The 21,007-nt window shown below is 37.8% G+C and overlaps 2 protein-coding genes and 1 long non-coding RNA gene across 3 annotated transcripts in view; 1 reads left to right on the top strand and 2 right to left on the bottom strand.

Moving 5' to 3' along the window:
- LOC120464435 (protein NLRC3) overlaps positions 1–21,007 on the bottom strand; it is a 263,102-nt gene that overhangs the window by 128,636 nt on the left and 113,459 nt on the right. The gene's annotated exons all lie outside the window — the stretch shown is intronic.
- LOC148997244 (G protein-coupled receptor 4-like) lies at positions 3,025–3,960 on the bottom strand. The gene has a single exon (XM_089132903.1). The coding sequence runs from the start codon at positions 3,958–3,960 to the stop codon at positions 3,025–3,027; it is 936 nt and encodes a 311-aa protein (XP_088989029.1).
- Positions 9,498–14,329, top strand: LOC148997243 (uncharacterized). Its single transcript, XR_016147116.1, has 4 exons — positions 9,498–9,556; positions 9,824–9,992; positions 13,987–14,083; positions 14,213–14,329. It is a non-coding gene; the product is annotated as an uncharacterized LOC148997243 (long non-coding RNA).

Raw genomic sequence — 21,007 nt, 5'->3', positions numbered from 1 at the left:
CCATAGAACAGCATCAGTCCCTGAAAATCACATCAATCCTGCTGGAAATTATTATTCATGTTCTCAAATCAAGTCATACATATACTCTTGAGAATACAGGATAAGATTGAGTGAGATCTCCTTGAGTTAGAGGATTTAGTAATGCTTGAAGAAACACAAAATACCAAACAAACCTCAAAAATACCAATAATAATACAATTCCAAGCAAACAGAATAAATAACAACATAAACCTAAGGAAACATAAAGAAACCTATACACAATTCTGGCTAGCTATACATGTTGCCCTCTCATTTAAAAGATGGGATGCCCTCTCATTTAAAAGATGGGATTCCCCCCCCCCCCCCCCCCCAAAAAAAATAATAATAATAAAATAACAATATCTAAAGAACAATGAGTGGGCTTCTTTTGGCAGGCTAAGTCCACCAAATCAGGAGATGAAAAGTTTTCACATGTTATCTGAATAATATCAAGGTCTGTTATGTTAAGATTTTAAACTGAGTTTATTGTCTTGAATAACACTTTAGGATTACTTATTAAAGTTTTCCTGGAAGCCTACATTAAAGATGCTTCCACGGAGAGACTTCCTAAAAATATCATGCACTTTCCCAACTAAACCTAAACTATCTTTTCCTCATGGAATAGTAAGAAAAGCCCTTTTTGTTCAAGGGCAATCCATGGAAAGACGGTAAAGAGTGCAGCAAGTATCTGGGAAGGAGAGCTTTGAGGGTGTGAATGACGCACATAAGTGCAGGAGTCAGCCCATTTCCCCAGTAACGGTCTCATTCACATATTGATGATAATCCAATCAGCCCAACTGATTAATTTAACTTACAATAGAGAGAACAGGACTGACAAAACTCTCATGCTTAACAGGTGACATCATCATAATCATCATCACAACTCCAAAGTGCAAAACACAATGTAACTCACTTCAATATAGAATGGTCAAATGTTGAGGGGATAACATTTATTTGAAGTCCTTTTAATCAAGATGGTTCTTGATAGCCTGCTGTCACTCCCATGCTATAGATGATAACGTGACTGTGCATATTACTGAGATTGGAATAAAGTGTCTCTATGATAAATAAGCCCTTTTAGTGAAGGAAAATTTTCAATTATATATCAGAGTGGAAGTTGGATTGGAACAGACCATAATTTCTTACATGGTCTTCCAGGACTTCGAGATTTCATCATGCACGGTATTGGGTATTGGCCGTGAACGTGAATTGGTGGCCGTGCCCAAAAAACATTCGTCCAGCCGCGAGCACTCGGGACAGGGCGGATGAGTCCACTCTAACCCGATGCTCGCGGCTGCCAGGGAAAAGTATTGCAGTCCCCCCTGACGAATCCTGCCCACCTTGTGATGCAGCGACAGACATTGCATCATCCTCTGTAGCGCCAAAAGAAACCCTCTGGATCCTCCGGATGCTAGTCACGGGAGGGGTAGGTGGGCTCACCGTCACCCTCAGGTCACCCTGGCCACCAGCCGAAGTACTGGCTCTATTTCTAGAGTCAGTAGATTGGGGTGTGGATGAGGGGACTCTCACTCTTGCGAGAGTCTCGACTGTAATGACACGATGGTCATGTTCCCACATAGAGAACATGAGTCATCCATGAGCGCTGCTCTAGCGTGATCAATGCCCAAACACACTAGACAGCACTCGTGCCCATCAGAGTCTTATATAAGTCGTTCGCAACCAGAAGTGCACGGGCGAGGCATCTTTAAAAAGACGAGCTGCGTGTAAGCTCTTATAGAGAGAGAAAACTTGGATGCTGAGGCGCCTGGGGAGAAACACACTCACTAGCGAACCACTGCACAGATAAGCAGGAAGTGTGCACTCGCGGGGAGATCGCCGTCACACCAACACCGAGAATCTGCTCATTGTAGAAAAGCTGACAATTCAGGGAGGCTTGTGAAACAAAGATCAAACTTTTCTCCAAAGCGAAAACATGTCTGCATTGCGGCCAGCGTCCTCCTTACATACTCACGAGGTGAGGCGGAGTTACGCTATGCAAATTGGCTTTGCCATTGGCTTGTTTTATATTGAGCGAAGCTGATAGGCTTTCTAAGCGAAACCCCATTCATCATCATCCGACGTAACTCGGAGTGACAATGAAAGGGAACCCGTACTCCCTTTACTGGCTTCTGCAGGAACCTTTCATTTTTGGGGCCCGGTTGGATGTAAAATGATAAGAAACACACACACACACACACACGTCTATAGTTCTCAGTTCAGCTAATCTGTTATTAGTCAAATAAGACACACACAGGAGAACTGAGAGATCTTTAATTATATTAATGACAGAAGAGAGAGAATACAGGACAGTCTCTGACTCCATATGTGACACATGAAACACTTCTATAAACACACAATAATATTACAAATAACTCTCTTCTGATTTCCATGCAAGCTCTGGTTAATATTTCATATAAACTTAAATCTCTTCTGGTATACTTTCTGCACTTTAAATCAAGTGTTTTTAGGGATAGTTCACCCGAAACTGTCCACTGACTTCATAAAATCATCTCACAATATTGTCTTTTATGTTCCACAGAAGAAAGAAAGTTATTCATCTTTTGATGGACATGAGAGCATATGTACATTATGTCAGTTATCTTTGTAACAGCGTGAATAGGAGTTATTTGGTCAAAAGAGTATAATGTACATGCATTAGGAACACAAGCAAGACTACGAGCTGAAACTACTTGATGTTGTTGATCTGAAGTGAGAATAAACCGTGCTTTATACAACCCTCCTCTCCATCGTATGATAAAGTCCTGCTGATCCAGGAACACTACATCAACACATCTTTAATAAAACTCTGTTCACCGCATGTGTTTTATGGGCCGCAAACAGAGCAATTGATGAATCAAGAGTTGTCTCTAATAAAGCTGAATGCCATAGAAAGGAAGGGTGTGTGAGTGAACAGAATGGCATTGACTTCATGATGTTGAAACTGAAGTGCAGGTCCGTGAATGAGACGCAGGCTTTAGCACTGAAACACAGCAGGCAAACGCTGCACTACTGTCTCCAGAGTGTTTGTCCCGTGTGTGTGTGTGTCGAATCCTGATGTGTGTCAGTTCTACAACAGCAGTGAACAGACTTCATTAACCCTCCGACATCAGGCCTGATGAACATGTACAGGACACAGTCAGCCAGCGGGTTCAGGAGCAGGAGATACTCAGACAAATGCCAAAAAAAAATAGAATAATAATACAAATAAAAAATGTCACTGTAAACTCTATGATCTCTAATAAAAGTCATGATTGTGTAGGGGAGAATGAGAAAAGTGTAAGTCAGAAGCACCAGGAACAAACTGCCCAAAATCTTTTTGCGCTTTACAGAAGTAAGAGATATTGCGCGTGAAAGACCGCGACAAGTGCCGATAAAACACAGAATGATTATCGGGTAGGGGATTAAATAGGCGATCGATCGAGACAGATAATCAAACAGATAATAGGAGTTAAAGTTCACAAAGATCAGAGGAACAAACCAGACGATCACAGAAATAACACAGCAGACTTTCAGTGAATGATGAGATCTGTAGCAGATAGGATGAGAAACCAGAATATATCGTTCAAGAGCAACACATGCCATAAAATACACACCCGCAATCAAACTATAATGATATGCATTTTCTGCATCCCGTGACCATGTGATTGTCCATGCTAATCTAGAAATGATCTGAATGAGATCTGACAGAATCAAATGAATAACAAAAACTGGAGTGGAGCGCTGAGATTTGAGAAGAGCACACAACGCACACAGAGTTAAGATCATGACTGGAATCTCAATGGTGGCAATGGTCCTGATAATTATTGGGTACACATCATTAAGTTTCCTGTTAAATTCCTTAATCTGACGCCTCCTTTCATCTTCATAATCTCCTCCACTTGATCCGCTGATATCATAATCTCCTCCGCTTGATCCGTAGATGCTTGCATTTTGTTCTGCCATTGTTTCATGAAATCCTGACAGGCACTAAATAACAAACCAGTCATTAGTTTAAAAAACATGCATTCATTTACTATTGTAATCATATATTTCCTTTATTAAAAACATTAGAGATAAATATGATGTGACGTGTTTTCTGTGTGATTGTTGAAATAAAGTTAGCTCAGTTTGCTTGACATGTTGTTTAGAGGAGTGTGTGTAATGTTAGAAAGCCTGAAATACGTGAAATGTCAGATTAAAGTTAGTAAATCCTCCATTTGAACAATATGACAGAAGCAAGAATGCTGTTGTTGTGAATATTCAGTCCAGCACAGCTGCAAGTGTACAATGGTTTATTAAAGGAGGAATAAATCTTGAAGAACTTACGTTACTGACAGGAGTGTGTGTTTGGTCTGCAGGTCAAAGCAGAAGTTTGTGGAATAACACACAGACTGACAGATGTTTCACAAGTTTCCACTGCCGTGTTTAAAGAGCTCTTCATTCACTGCACACACATCTTAAAGATTCTTGATCTAACGGAGGAAATGCCTGAGATTACACACACACACACACACACACTATTTGATCCAGCGCTTGAAACTGGAATTACTTAAACACACAATTCACTCACAAATAAACTTATAAACTCAACTTTTTATCTGATGCTTTTATTTTTAAAGTTCACACAGAGTTTATAACTCTTTCCCTGCAAGTGTTTTAAGATTAAAATATTAAAATATATCGCAAATAGTGTAAGGCGAGACACTACAGGTGAATAGGGTAAAAATATTAACTTACAGGTATCACCATGAAACTTTACCAGTTGATCACTCACATGAATAGGAGAAAAAAATGTATTGCGAGTTTTCTGTAATTTTATGTTTAAATATGCTAAACAGGCTATAACTAATTAAATATCCACTAAATTGCATATATTGAAGTGACGAATCTGACCATTGAAAAAAAACAAGGTTGAAAATTATTTTAGCATATTGTTGATATATTCAGTGAAAAGACATTACCAGAGGGGATTATGAATATCTCCTTTTGTTCCCCTGTCAATCAGAAAATACTGCCAATAGACTTTAACAATTGATTTCTGTCCCATTTTTAGGCATAAAATGTCATATATATCAGCCCAGATAGCAAACTGACATTGAATCAACGTGGAAATATGACATCGAAACAACGTTGATCTGACATTGTTTTGCTCATCGAATTAACGTTGAACCAACGTCAGATGCGTCATTCTTTCAAAACTAACGGAAAATCAACTTGAAATCAACGCGTTGTTTCAACGTTATGAAAGCAAACCAATTTTCGATTTCATTTAGCTTTGAAGAATGCCGCGTCTGACGTTGGTTCAACGTTAATTCGATGAGCAAATCAACGTTGTTTCAATGTCATGAGAGACGTCGTTTCCACGTTGATTCAATGTCAGTTTGCTGTCTGGGAGGCCAAGAATGACATATCAACAAATCCTTCAGACGACAACTTTTGATAAAGTAGGCGAAATCTACACACGCAAACAGACAAAGTGTAGTAAAATAAAGACCTAAATGTGTGTTTTGGACTTGTTTTCTGCACAAGTCTGAAAGAAGATATGTTACTGAAGACAAATATCCCAAAATCTCAAATTGACCAGTGAAAACAAACACGATGTTTTTGCCTGCCGTGTCTCGCCTTAAAACAGTAGTTCACTTTAAAAAATGTTTTTGCTAATAATTTACTCACCCCCATGTCATCCAAGATGTCCATGTCTTTCTTTCTTTAGTCAAAAAGAAATTAAGGTTTTTGAAGAAAACATTTCAGGATTTTTGTCATTTTGATGAACGAGTTCGAACAGGAGAGTCACAAACGCACAGAACAGAGAAAGGCGAGCATTTGTGCTTATAAAACTTTTTAAAGCTTATAAAAACTTCTAACATTTTTTTTTTTAATGAGCGATCGTTTCGCTTGATAAGAGCCTTATTCTTCATCTGGTGTCGTTTAAAGCCCTTTGAATAGTTTGCACCGAAACTGTCTTTTGGACCTTGAACCTTGAAGTCCATTATATGGAGAAAATCCTGGAATGTTTTCATCAAAAACCTTCATTTCTTTTCGACTGAAAAAAGAAAGACATGGACATCTCGGATGACTCCTTTAACATTGTTCTTTAGCATATCTTGAAAAGTTGTTTCACAATAACACATTTAATACGCACTTAATACAGTATAATTTAAATATATTAAGTATGTCCAAAAGAAAGCCCAATTTAAATGCATTTCCTCTTCACCTGGGAACACAGATGATGAAGTTTACGATCATCATCAAATAAATCTCAAGAACCTGAAATGGAAACTGGATCCGGCAGAACCTTAAAGAAAACTTTCAAACCTGCTTTAAACAATTCCACCTTAATTTCTTTAGTTTGTTCTCCACATAATCAAGCACACTAGAGAGTCAGCAAGCTGAACAACATGTGCTAACGTTTGAGCAAAGGCTGAAACACAAGGACACAATAATTCCCACATGAGACGACATGATCTTACCGGGAATCAGACTGAAGACTGAAGACGCTGCTCATCAGGAGATGATGATGGTGTGTATGAGCTGCTCTGCCATCTTTTATCTTTTATAGCCTGAGTTAACTCCACAAACACCAAACAAAGATGCATTAAACATCATTAACAGTTAATGCACACGAACCGCATCAGCAATCAGCAAACCACACTACACAATAAACAACCATTAACAGCAGCACAAGTGTTATACAGAGGAGAATGTGTATAGCCATTAATACAGTCATATAATACTAAGATTTTCTTTTATCAGATTATGATTATACAGTAAGGGCTAAATAAAGACAAAATCTTAAAGTAACTTTTCATTCATTTTCTCATCATTTCACTAGGGCTGGGTATCGAGTTCGATACTTTGTAGGTACCGACCCAATTGCCTTGATCCTACACTGTTAGCAATTGATGTAATTTTTACAGGAAATTTTTACAACAATGTATTGTATTTGCGTTTTACCTGTAAAAGGCAATGCACCATGGGAAATTAATGGACAGTCCTGTATTATTATTGTAATTTCACTGTATTCACAGAGTTTTACAATGGTTTTACAGCCACCGCGTTGCATCATGGGATCATCGCGGTCTGAATTTTGAATTTTTAGGCGGTTAGTTCTAAACGTACATTCTGGGAGTAAGCCGTCATTCAAGAAGACGGAAAAGAAGCAATTCTGGGATGAAGGTAAGTTATCTTCACGTTATGTAATTTACTGTTACCGTTACACATGTATTTTTATAGCGTAAATAAAACATTATTAGTTCTCGTTATCTGAGTGGATGGTGACGGTTTCGTCTGCTTTGATTAGATAACATTTATTCTTCCATCAGTCCATTGAAATCGGGTACGTAGCGTTACTGGTAATTGCTAACATTTGCAACCTTGTTCTTCAAAAATTGATGCTATTTTAATCTGCCTGAAGTAACGTTAACGTCAATATGGTTCTTTCACTGTTTGGATGGATTGGCTAGCTAGCTCGAATCTCATTTAGGGCTGTCAAAGAATATTCTAAATTCGAATATATATTCAAAAAGTTTTAAAAACTGAAAATGAATATTCGAATGTGGAAAAACACCCCCGCGGTAGCGCGGCTGTCTGCTTTCCGACTGGGCGCGGCGCGCTGTTGCCTGGTATAACCATAGACTGGGTATAACTTAGTTATTGCATGATAGGTTTGATTAGTTACAACAGTTTCATGCACTGCAGGCTTCCACTGGTTTGATTATTTACTGTTTCATGCCAAGAAAAAGTTACAAGCTCGCTCGGAGCGTTCAATATCGTTTCTCTATACTGCAAAACTTGAATTAATGTTAATAATATTTCAATCACCGAATGAAGCCAGCTAACGTTATGGGACAAGTGTCGCGACTTTAAATTGCTTGCACAAAACTCTTGATCAGCACTTAACATTTATTTATTGTTGTTTGTTTAAACCGTTATGCAGAGAGTGGTGAGGGTGAACACGAGAGAAAAAGAGTGAGTGCGAGCGAGCGAGCGAGGTCTGCTCTGTGGTCTGTTGATTTACTTATTTTTGTGGTAATATGTTGTGAAATAGGTTTGAACTTAAATAAACTACCTATACAAGTAGTTATGGCTCTTTGTATGTATTTGTCCTGTTATTGACGTAAAGCGCGTCATGGGCCTGCTCTCGCATTTCAGTGAGCTGACCGAATTCCTATCCAGGAGAAGCTGCCAGATGCCGTACACAACAGGAGTCAGAACATCATAGTACTTCCAACAGCAGAAGACACCAGGAGTGGGGAAGGTTCTGGATGCTTATGTCTGATGTGAGTACAACTTACAATGCATACAAATACATTTACCATTCCCTCACTCCCATCTCTGTCCTGTTATTTTGTAATTGTTAAAGGGATATTTCACTTTGAAATTAATTTTTGATATGTTTTAGCTTACCTCAAGGGCATCCTTAGGTGTCTTTGTTTCCACAGTAGTTTAAATTTTGATATTTTTCGGTCAAACCGTTGTTGTCTATCAGTCATATAATACAGCCATGTCCAACTGAACTGAACTGAACCGTGTCCAACGTCCCGCCAAAAGTGATCGTTTGCGTGTGTACGTCACTCATTGTTTACACAGAGATTTCAGGAGTTTTACCTTTCACTAAACATACAGTATTTAGATATATCAAAATCGTCTTCCATTGCGATTTTCTGTACATCTAAATATGTTTAGATCTTCAAAGTGAAAGGTAAAACTTCCGAAATCTCTGTGTAAACAATGAGTGACGTACACACGAAAGCAATCACTTCCGGCGGGACGTTGGACACGGTTCAGTTCGGTTCAGTTGGACATGGCTGTGGCTACACGAGGTAAAAACGATATAAATACTGTTTGTTTACTCTCACAAACCGCTCATTTCGTGTCTTAGGCCATCAATGTGTACTTACATTTACGAGTCATTAAATCATGTTTAATTTGGACTTCTCTGTGCATGCTCTTTGAGGTGGTGACCATAGACCTCCATTATATGACTGGCAGAATGATGATGGCAAAATGTCAAAATTGAAAATATTGTGGAAACAAAGATACATCTTGGATGCCCTTGAGGTAAGCTAAAACATATCAAAAATTAATTTCAAAGTAAACTATCCCTTTAATTACCAGAAATCAATCACCAGCCCCATCCTTTGCTATGGACACTTTGCACAAGTTATTCTAATTTTCCATTCTCCAAGGCAGTCAACGCGCAGGCAGACATTGCTTGAATATTGGACCTTGGCTGATTGGTTTATCACGTTTAGTCCCATCCACCCCCAGCGGATTTTAATTTACTATTTTATTGATGTGGCATCCATATATAAAAAAAAAAAGATTTGCCATATGCAGCTGTTTCTACATTTGGCACCATAAATCGAAACTGATTTCCCCCTTGGTGTTGAATAGAACATTCCAGCTTTTGGGGCAAATTTTCTTTGTCGTTTACTCAACTTACCCATGGTTAACTTTGTTAATGTTAATGTTTTTTTTTTCTCCAGCCCTCTTGCCATGGCTGCTGATATTGAGAGAGCTGTCACCCTGCCAAGCACACCTCGATTAGTTGTCCCAGGTATAATCTTCCCTTATTTTGTATAAGTTAATTCTTTATTGAATTCATGTGTTTGACGGAGGACTGTTGCACATAAAAAAATAATTTATTTGAGTTGTTGATGGAGGGTGTACGGGTCAAAGGAGATAATAATGTTCAAGTGGTGGTGTGGAAGTCTTTCTCCACTTGAACATTACTGAATTCATCTAGGTGGCAATAGTGTGTTGTGCAGCTTTTAGTTATAATATTGTTAATGTTTCATATCATATTGTTATCATAATGTTTTAGAAAAGATACTTCGTGGCGCAGACACATGGAATATCTCCGTGGAAGGAGCATGTGTGATGGGGCCCCACAGTAACCTCCTGCATGGACTGGCAGCAGTCTTCGCTGCCTACTTTGTCTTCAACTTGCAATATCCAGCAGAAGTCGCAAGCACACTTGAATTCCTTCAGAGGTGAGTTTAAACATGACACTGTCATGAAAATGATTATAGCAATTATGGAGGTATATTTGATTTAAATCAACTGAATGCCTGTGACAGTGCGATTTGTAGTTGTAGAGAAAATCCACACATTACACACGCATCAAAAAATGTGAAGTTGTGGAGAAATTTTGCACATGCTCAAATCAGTATGTGAATTTACCCAAATAATTTTAAGCAAACTTAAAATACAATTGTGCATCATTTCATGAAGTTCATATACGTTTATGAAATGAAATGCACAATTGTATTTTAAGTTCACGCTGAAACTACATTTTTCTTTTTCTTTTTTAAATAATCCATTAAACTTGCTGAGAAATGATTGTGTGAACTAAAATGAGCAGTATTCATATACAAGACATATACAAGAAATATTCTTCAAGGTTGCAACTCTCATTGGATGAATTCACATATTGATTTACAGTTGTTCATAAATTTCTCCACAACTTCACATTTCTTGATGCTGGTGTATAAATGTGTTTCACACCAAATCACTGCAGCAACTGTATCAAAAATGTGAGCGTACAAGTTCATTAAAGGGATAGTTCACTTTGAAATTAATTTTTGGTATGTTTTAGATTACCTCAAGGGCATCCAAGATGTAGGTGTCTTTGTTTCCGCAGTATTTTCCATTTTGATATATTTAGGTCAAACCGTTCCTGTCTGTCAGTCATATAATGGAGGTGTATGGTCACCACTTCAAAGAGCATGCACAGAGAAGTCCGAATTAAACAAGATTCAATGACTCATAAATGTAAGTACACATTGATGGCCTAAGACATGAAACGAGCGGTTTGTGTGAGAAAACGAACAGTATTTATATCGTTTTTACCTCTTGTAACCACAGCCGTGTCCAACTGATCTGACGGCACAGGCGCTTCGGTCTGCACAAGCCCCGGAAGTGATCTCTTGCGCATGTACACACATTGTTTACACAGATTATAGAAGTTTTACTTTTCACTGTGAAGATCTAAACATATTTAGATGTACAGGAAATTGCATTGGAAGACGATTTCGATATTTAGATCTTCACAGTGAAAGGTAAAACTTCCGAAATCTGTGTAAACAATGAGTGACGCACATGCGTGAGAGATCACTTCCGGGGCTTTCTGGCGCACTTGCGCAGATAGAAGCGGCCTCGCCCTCGCCCTTGTAAAGCTTTTGTTCGTAATATGAAGGAGTACTCAAGGAGGCTCTGGGTGCACGCTGAATTCGTTTATTATGAAGATTGATTAAATCAAATCACACAGGCAAAGTGTTCACTCGTGTCGTGCTGGATGCATACTGAACTCTCCAGAGCTATCATATGACTGACATGCGACATGGCCAATAAGAACACAGGATACCATATCCATAGCATACGATAGGTTCTTAGCAGAATGTAAGAATACTACATCCCCCTTTTTCTGAAATAAACAATATAAGGAAAAGTATTGCATATCACCTTAACTTAAAAGAACATTCAGCTTTCAAATGGTCAAATGCACGAACTAAACACCAATAGATTATTCTACTGAAGAGTTAGCATAATGTGTTCACATATGAATGCATTGTCACATATAGAAAACACAACTGTTTGAACATAGTGAACAATTTTTTTTTTTTTTTTTTTAAGGGCAGCGATCCGCCTACACCCTTGTACAATCACAGATCCAGAATGACTCTGGGCTTTATCTGGCGTCCATATCTGGTTCTGTAAGGAATGGGCAGATCACCAGTGTGGTCAGGTGTGTGTTTATTACCATTGTGTGGTGCACTGTTAATGTGTGTTTCACACAGCTCAGCACCATCATGCCCTGAGAATATGTCCGAACTGTCCTGGGGTTCCTTTGTGTCCAGGAGGTGGCGTCTGTTTCGTCGATATTCCCGTCCATCAGGAGTACGCACATGGTATGACCTCTCAGTGTCAGCTGTTCTGACAATAACGGCTGGTTTCCAGTATCCTTGCTCCCGTACTCTAACTGGCTGTCCTTCCTTGAGCTGAGATAAGGGTCTAGCCGATCTGTCGTAATAGCTTTTCTGATTCTGTTGTTTGTGCAACCTCCTTGCTCTGACATCCTTCCTACTGACGACTTTGGGCATGAGCTGCTGGTGGGTATTCGGTAAGGTCGACCGCAATCGGCGACTCATCAACAGCTGGGCTGGGGACTTGAAACCATCAACCGGGCTGTTGCGACACTCCAGGAGACTGAGGTGTGGATATTCAAGTGCACACAGTTTACAGCAGTCTTCCCGTCAGTGACTCAAAATTGGAGGAAATTAGAAGTCAAAGTGAAAAGGACCCACAGTTCCAGACACTGAAAGGAGTGATTCTAAGAGGATGGCCTGAGGAAAAGAGAAAGTGTCCCGTGAGTGTGTCAGAATTCTGGAATCACCGTGACGAGCTTTCGTGCCTGCATGGTATAATCTTCAAAGGTGAAAAGATTGTCATTCCCACAAGCCTTCGCTCTAACATGCTGTCACGTGTACACGCCAGTCACTTAGGCATCGAGAAGACCAAGCAGAGGGCCCGTGACGTCATGTTTTGGCCTGGGATGGGAAAGGAAATAGAGAACATAGTTAAGAAATGCTCAATCTGTCTCACGCACCGCCCCTCCAACACCAAAGAGCCCATGATCAGTCACAAAGTCCCTGATAGGCCATGGCAAGTTGTGGCTACCGATTTGTTCACCTGGAACAATGAGGATTTTCTTGTGACTGTAGACTACTACAGCAGATTTTTTGAGCTGGACAAGCTCGGCAGCACATCTTCAACTGCAGTAATAGACAAACTAAAAGCCGCTTTTGCCCGTCATGGCATTCCGGAGACTGTCATCTCAGACAACGGCCCCCAGTACAGCTCGGGTGAGTTTGCAACATTTGCAAGAACGTGGGAATTTAAGCATACCACCACAAGCCCGTACTACCCCCAGAGCAATGGGCTAGCAGAGAAATCTGTGCAAACTGCAAAGATGCTGCTAGAAAAGGCTAAAGCTGACAAAAGTGATCCCACTTCTGACACCATGTAAAGCTTTTGTTCGTAATATGAAGGAGTACTCAAGGAGGCTCTGGGTGCACGCTGAATTCGTTTATTATGAAGATTGATTAAATCAAATCACACAGGCAAAGTGTTCACTCGTGTCGTGCTGGATGCATACTGAACTCTCCAGAGCTATCATATGACTGACATGCGACATGGCCAATAAGAACACAGGACACCATATCCATAGCATACGATAGGTTCTTAGCAGAATGTAAGAATACTACAGCCCTCAGAGTACTTGGACGTCACTGCGATTACACAAGGTAAAAACGATATTAATACTGTTTGTTTTCTCTCACAAACCGCTCGTTTCGTGTCTTAGGCCATCAATGTGTACTTACATTTACGAGTCATTAAATCATGTTTAATTTGCACTTCTCTGTGCATGCTCTTTGGGGTGGGCCCCATAAATCTCCATTATATGATGCATAGACAACGACGGTTTGTCCTAAAAATATCAAAATTGAAAATACTGTGGAAACAAAGACAACTACATCTTGGATGCCCTTGAGGTAAGATAAAACATCAAAAGGAATTTGAGATGGTGTAATTTGGGAGAGAAAAAATGTTTACAAGTTTGCAACTCTTAAAATATTTCTCTCTTTGGCTTCAAATTTACTGATACACATGCATAGCTTTTGTCTACAACTACAAATCACACTGTCACAGGCGTTCAGTTGATTTGATTTAAATATACCTCCATTAGAAATGACGAAAACGAACAGTATTTATGTTGTTTTTACCTCTTGTAATCACAGCCACGTTCAAGTGATCTAAGGGCGTGGGGGCTTTGTGGCTGTGGCTACATGAGGTAAAAACAATATAAATACTGTTCGTTTTCTCACACAAACCACTTGTTTTGTGTCTTAGGCCATCAATCTTTACTTACATTTACGAGTCATTAAATCATGTTTAATTTGGACTTCTCTGTGCATGCTCTTTGAGGTGGTGACCATAGACCTCCATTACATGACTGACAGACAGATATCAAAATTGAAAATACTGTGGAAACAAAGACACCTACATCTTGGATACCCTTGAGGTAAGCTAAAACATATCAAAAATGTATATCAAAGTGAACTATCCCTGTAATGTTTCATGTCATGGAAATGACCATGTCATATCAGTCTTAAATGTTATCTGATAAGTGTGTTTCCCTCCCTGTTTACAGAGCCTTTTGCAGCATCCCCAGATGGGCAGGCAGAGAAAAAAACGTCCAAAATGTGCATTGTGGACTCATTTTCTCATTAGTTTTAAGAGAAAATAAAAATATATATTTAAAAAAAAAGTGTTTTGTTTTTCTTTGCAGAAGTCTGAAAGAGGACATTTATCCAAGTTACAACATTTAATTGTAATATTTACAATATGCTGTCCTATGAAATTACAGAAAATACCTAAAATTACAGGAAATTCCTGGCTACTGAGTTGCCGTAAATATAAAATTTTGCTGTAAAATTTACAGTATTCTATCCTGTAAAATTACAGTATCTTGTTGTAGTTATTTTACAATAGCAGTCCTGTATACTGTTTACAGTAAATTTACGGCAACTATTAGCCAGGAATTTCCTGTAAAATTACAAGAAATTTCTAACAGTGTACCGAGTATCATGAAGGATTTAACCTGAAGCTCTTCTACTGAGTCTCATCATTGATTTGGTTTCTGCCATTAGAAAACACTTCCCTATTGAGTGGATGTGGGGGATTTTTTCCTCAATTTTCTAAAGCTTTATTCCTGAAAGCTTGTTACTAAGAGATTCAATATGATTGCACATTTCCTCATTTCCCATCAGCATTAATTTTTGATGAATAATGCCACAAACCACCTCTAATATAACACGAGTCATAATATAAAATCATAATTTACTCACACTCAAGTTGTTGCAAACCTGTATGAGTTTCTTTATTCTGCTGAACACAAAGGACGATATTTTGAAGAACATTGTATTTTTTTTCTATTATGGAAGTCAATGGTGCCAAACAACTTTTTGGATCCAATCGTTCTTCAAAATATCATCCTTTGTGTTCAGCAGAAGAAAGAAACTCATACAGGTTTGCAACAACTCGAGGGAGAGAAATGATGACAGGATTTCCATTTTTGGCCGGAGTATCCCTTTAAAGATTTTAGTTTGATATTATCTGCTAAAGTACATTGGACAAAAAGTGATGCAACTGTGTTTGTAGATTGGGAAAAAGGTCTATCCACATTACCTAAAGCAGGATTATCATGGAATAAAAAAGGTTTGAAATACCTTGGAGTTTATTTAGGTAACAATGAAATGTTTCAGGAAAACTGGGAAGGTTTTTTGGAGAAAGTGCAAGATCGACCTGATAAATGGAAGTGGCTCCTTCCAAAATTGTCTTACAGAGGAAGAACTTTAATAATGAACAGCCCAGTAGCTTCTGCTTTGTGGCATCGTCTGGCTTGTGTTGATCCCCCTGCTGGTTTTTGGAAAATTGCAGTCAATTCTGGTGAACTTCTTTTGGGACGAACTGCACTTGGTTCCACAAAGTGTTTCTGTTCCTCCAAGCGGAAGAAGGAGGACAAGGACTAGTTCATCTGGCAAGTAGAGGAGCAACGTTTCGTCTTCAATATATCCAAAGATGGATCCAAGCAATGGTTGAAATCTAATGATTCACTCTTTTGGATATTAGAAGTCTTGTACAGGACCATATAGGCATCTAAAGATTTATATGCCCTCAGTTTCTCTTTACGATCGGTTTCTCTATATTAAAATGTTAAAGTTCGTTCTGTACAGTTAATCTATGTCTATTTCTTTTATATCTTTGAATGTCAGGGGCAGGGACGTGCACAGGGGGGTTGCTCAGGTTGCCCGGGCAACTGCCCATATGCCCTTCTCGACTCAGGTTGCCCTTCTGAGGAAAAAAAAAATCGTACAATGGATGTAGAATTTCACGTAGGCCTAGACAAAAAATAATATAAAAATCGCAAAGCCTCATTCACTTCCAAAAAAAAAAATTGAAAGTCAAACTATTTCCACGAGATCATAGACTGCACGCGACCGGTGTGTATGGTAAGGCACCGCAAATCACTCAGGCCGCGCCTCCATCTCGTGTCGCGCGCTAATTAATGTGTACGAAGTCCATGACAAAATGAAGCGAAACTATCCTTCTCGTCACGAAAAGAGGAAGAAGAAAAACATGAGAGTGAATTGCGGGAACAGCAGTCAGGTAAACTTGTGTTCTCTCCTCTCTAGTGTCAGCAAAGTTTGATGGTTTGTCTGGGCAGGCAGTGCATCTCTTGCATCACTTTTTGCCTGACAAAAGTGAGAGTAAAATACCATTATTTATTACGTTTTGTTTTTGATAAACGACAAAGTGCAACAACAGTGTTTGTTTACTGCAGCTCGGAAAACATAACCGCGTCACGTGTGTTGCGTTCATATGCGCGTGCACGAAATGAAACTCGCATTTTTCAAGCAGAAATGTGGAGACCAGAGAAATACTGTACAATACTTGAATGATGGCACTCCCAATCAAAGTACACATTATAAAGACACTAATTATCTAGTCTCAGTGTAGTTAAAAACTCTAAACAACTGCACTAATTATGCAAGATATAAACCAATGTATTGGCAATTTGACATTGATTGACTATTGATTTATAGGCTATATTGAATTTAAAATGATGATTAGATGGACATTCTGGTCAATATGAATGCAAATCCCCAGTAAATAACCATAAATCAAGATTTGCTTTAACATGCATAACATTTTTTTAAATAAAAATCATAGGCTATTGATTCCGAAAATACCCAGGCTGTAGAGTGAACCAAAGCTAATCCCAAAAGCCAAAGCTCAGGGTTGTACTTTATTATTTTCTTCTTGTTTATGTTTACGTTAATATTCACTTGTTATCTTAACATTCTATAAAAATGCTTTATTCTGTAAATATTGTTTGTTTGAACCTCATTCTGTTCTATATTGTTGTACTTATTCTTTGACTGTTTTGTTTAAAGGAGGGAGGATTGTATTGGGCGGTATTGAGTGGCAATGGCAAATGGTTTACATGGCATCACAGATCAGGTAGAGGGCCCCTTAGCAGAATTTTGCTTAGGGCCCCAGGGGGAGGTCAGGATTGGCAAAAAAAATAATTGTATTTTTTCCCGAAATCTAAGCGTTTTTTATTTTTTCGAGTTTTTTCCATTCAATCCAGATTATTTCTTTTCAAATAAATAAATAAATAAATAAATAAATAATAATAATTTAAAAAACAATAAACAACAATATGAAGAACTCTTTTGCTCATTTGTCTCATCTCTGACATTTTGCAATCTTTATAAATAATTATAAGACCATAAGATGAGGCATTGCGTCTGGACATAAACACGGCCAGATAAGGCAATTTGGAAGGGGACAAATTCAACTGAATATATTCCTTCATATAGCCCGTGAGGGGGGAGGAGGGGGGGTGCCCTTTTTTCAGGTCAGAGCAACTGCCCCTCAAAATTCCTGTGCACGTCCCTGGTCAGGGGGTTAAAAAATAGTGTTAAGCGTAAAGCCATTTTTTTATTTTGCAAGGAACAAAAAGCAAATTGCATATTCTTACAAGAGACTCATTCTGTTTTGAACGATGAAAAATTTTGGAAGACACAATGGGGTGATTTAGCTCTGTTTGCACATGGATCTTCTCATTCAGCTGGAGTGATGTTATTATTTAATAGATTTGAAGGCTCAATAATTGTACCTCAAAGAAGTACACAGTCTGTGTATAATGATACAGTACTGAATCTGTGTACAAAAACAAATGTGGTCGATTACTAGAGAATAACTAACCCGAACAGTGTTCAATTTAACCCCTCAGGCAATGGACAATGCTCTAGACTATAGATTATTGGCTTATTATTACCAATGAACTATGGAAGGATGTCTCAGACTGTTTCATTTCAGCATCTCTACTTACGGATCACTCTATGGTCGCTATTTCTTTATCCATTTCTAACAAACCTCAGTCCTCTCCTAATACTTGGAAATTCAATAATGATTTGTAAAATAATGATAGCTTTTGTCAACAGGTGATGTCTCTCATTGAGGAGATTAAAAAGCTTGACATGTCTTGCATGAATAAATGGGAATGGTTTAAATTTAAGGCCAAAAGACTAGCTGTCGACACAGGAAAATTCTTATCAAGGATGAGAAAACAAAAACAAAAGGATTTGATTGGGGAAATACATTTATTGGCAGTTAATTCACAAATATCACCTGAAAACACAGCAAAACTTCAAGAGTTACAACCTCAGTTAGATGAGTTGTATTCGGAAAAAGCAAATGGAGCTTATATCCGCTCAAGAGCCCGATGGATTGAAAAAGGTGAAAAAAGATCATCATATTTCTTCGGCCTTGAAAAACAAAGACAAACAAAGAAAAAAATTAATAAGCTTGAGATTAATGATATTAATAGAAGATCATAAAGAAATCCAGAATGAAATTTGTCTTTTCTATCGTAACCTTTATTCATCTAAATTTAAAAAGGCAGATTGTGATTCCTTATTTAATAATATTACTGATAATATTCAAAAATTAAATGAAGATGATAAAAACTTAATCGATGAGTTGACGACTAGCAGAACTAGATGTGGCATTAAAACAAATGAGAAATGGTAAGTCACCAGGTATTGACGGTTTAACAACAGAATTTGTAAAACACTTCTGGAAGGATATAAGGAAATTATTGTATAATGCACTTCTGGAATGCATACAGAAAGGGAGCTTATCCCCTACAATGAAAACGGGATTAATAACCTTGCTGCCTAAACCCAAGAAACAATTGTTGTCACTAGATAACTGGAGACCAATCACTCTACTGTTCACCGATTATAAGTTATTTGCCTTGGTTTATGGGTCAATGACATGACATGTATTTTTTGTGTCCGAATTCATTATTTTCTTAAAAAGAATTTGAATAAATTCATGTAATTTATAAAAAAGATCTACAATATCTCCTTTATAAGAAACCCTTCTCATTTTATTGAAGTTCATTAGATTTTTTTGAGTTTGGGAGTTTGAAAGACCAAAAATGTCAGGTGGTGCGACCGTCCGAACGTACAAGCAGAGAACAAAACTGAAATATAAATGGTCATGTTTTCAATAAAATTCTTAATCAAATATTTTGGCATAATTTTATGTTAAATTACTTATAAATGAGGGGAAATAGTGTGTCTGTCCTATTTCAAAACTATTCTATTACTTAAAAAACTTTTGTCCGAAAACTGTACTTCTACTAATGTCAGGAAGGGCGACCGACATGAAAATGAAATTTTATGCAATGTTCCTTTAAGAAAACCATGTGACAGCATATGACATCACACAGAAGACTCCAGAGGACCCCTTTGATGCAGTAACAAGGTTAGTCACCCTCCCATAAATATTAGATAATTTGACATTTTTGAGTAATGATGAGGTTGATTCAACTTATCATGTCAGGTGGTATGACCCCTGGAAAACTTTGAAAATGTGTTGTTATTATAAAAATGTGTATTTGATTAAAAAAATGTATGTATAACCTTGAGCACATGGTCAAACATTTGTACAGGCGTCCAAGTTGATGCCTGTTAGATTTGATTTGAGTTTGAAATGTCAGATGGTGCGACCAATATGTCAGGTGTCGCGACCAGAGTTACAGTTAAACCAACTCAAAAAAGTCATGTTAATTCATGTTTTTGAATATATTAAATACATTTTAATAAATATATAAAGCTTTTAGGTTGTTTAAAGGTGCAATTTACATACATTTTATTTTATTTTATTATGGTATGAGTGACATTTTAAAGAGCACATTGTCTATCTTAAAGTCCTATTCTTGAAGAATATAGGACTGTATATTAACATTGATACTAAAACAATTGCATATTTAAATTAATCTATTTTTTTTTTTTTGTAGATGCCATTATCAAGCAAGGAGAAAACAGCACGACACAGAGCTCGTTTAAAAAGTGATCCAGTTGCAAGGGCAGAGTACCTTGCAAAAAGAAAAGCAAGGTATTGTGTTCATTATGTATATCTAGATATTACAACTTAAGTTAATATGGTGATCTGTTTTTGTTGTTTTTTGTGGTAATTACAGTTATTACATGTTAATAAAACATACTTGATAGCAGTGTCATGCAGCATTACAGAAATTTGAATGATTAACAAACCATTACCCATTCTATTCAATATTTAAACCAAAATAATTTATTTTGCAAATGGTATAGTACAGGTGAAACTCAAAATATAATATATTATACATATATTGTCATTAAATTAAAATAGCAGGGGTCTGAAACCATGTGTCTTTTATAGAGATAGGTATCTTGTATTGTCATTAGTAAGCTTGTTTAAACCTTAATCACCCACAACTCTGTCATTCTTTTTTTTTAGTTATGAAAAAAGGAAAAATGATGGGAAAATAGTTAAAAAAACAATAAGTCAGCTTTCCAAAGCAGAACAAAAAAAAACGAGGCAGCAATGGAGGGACTACCAAAAAAAGCACAGGGAAGGGATAAGGACACTGGACAAAATAATGAACTTTACACCTGAATCAATGAATTCATCAGCAGCAGATGATCCAGTCGATCTTCCAGTAGAGGCTCAGCCTGACCCTCCTGATCAGGAGTATGCAGACATGTTTGTGCAGGATGGGAAGTAACCACAAGCATCCTCAACACCAGAGAAAGAAATAAGGGTGAAAAAACGCTGCAGAATTTTGCAAAAAGAGAAGGCAAACTTACGGAAGGAAATGCTAAAATTGAAAAAGCAATTGGCAGCTTCAAAACAAACTTCTGACAAATTGCGGAAGAGCTTGGAAAGGTTAAAGAAAGGCAAAAAAACAGTCAGCGAAAGAAACAAGCCAAGGGGTTCAAAGAAACTTGCCCTGGAGAGAAAAGAAGAAGTGGTTAAATTTCTCTGTCGGGATGAGAACAGTCGCCTGCTACCCGGGAAAAAGGATACAATAACTAAAAACAAAAAC

Source organism: Pimephales promelas, chromosome 2, assembly GCF_988280905.1.
Source record: "Pimephales promelas chromosome 2, fPimPro1.hap1.1, whole genome shotgun sequence".
Classification (NCBI taxonomy): Eukaryota; Metazoa; Chordata; class Actinopteri; order Cypriniformes; family Leuciscidae; genus Pimephales; species Pimephales promelas.
This window is presented reverse-complemented; position numbering and strand designations above follow the sequence as displayed.

Bases quoted from the DNA above. Each gene is read 5' to 3' on its own strand.
- LOC148997244 (XM_089132903.1), bottom strand. From the start codon at position 3,960: ATGGCAGAACAAAATGCAAGCATCTACGGATCAAGCGGAGGAGATTAT.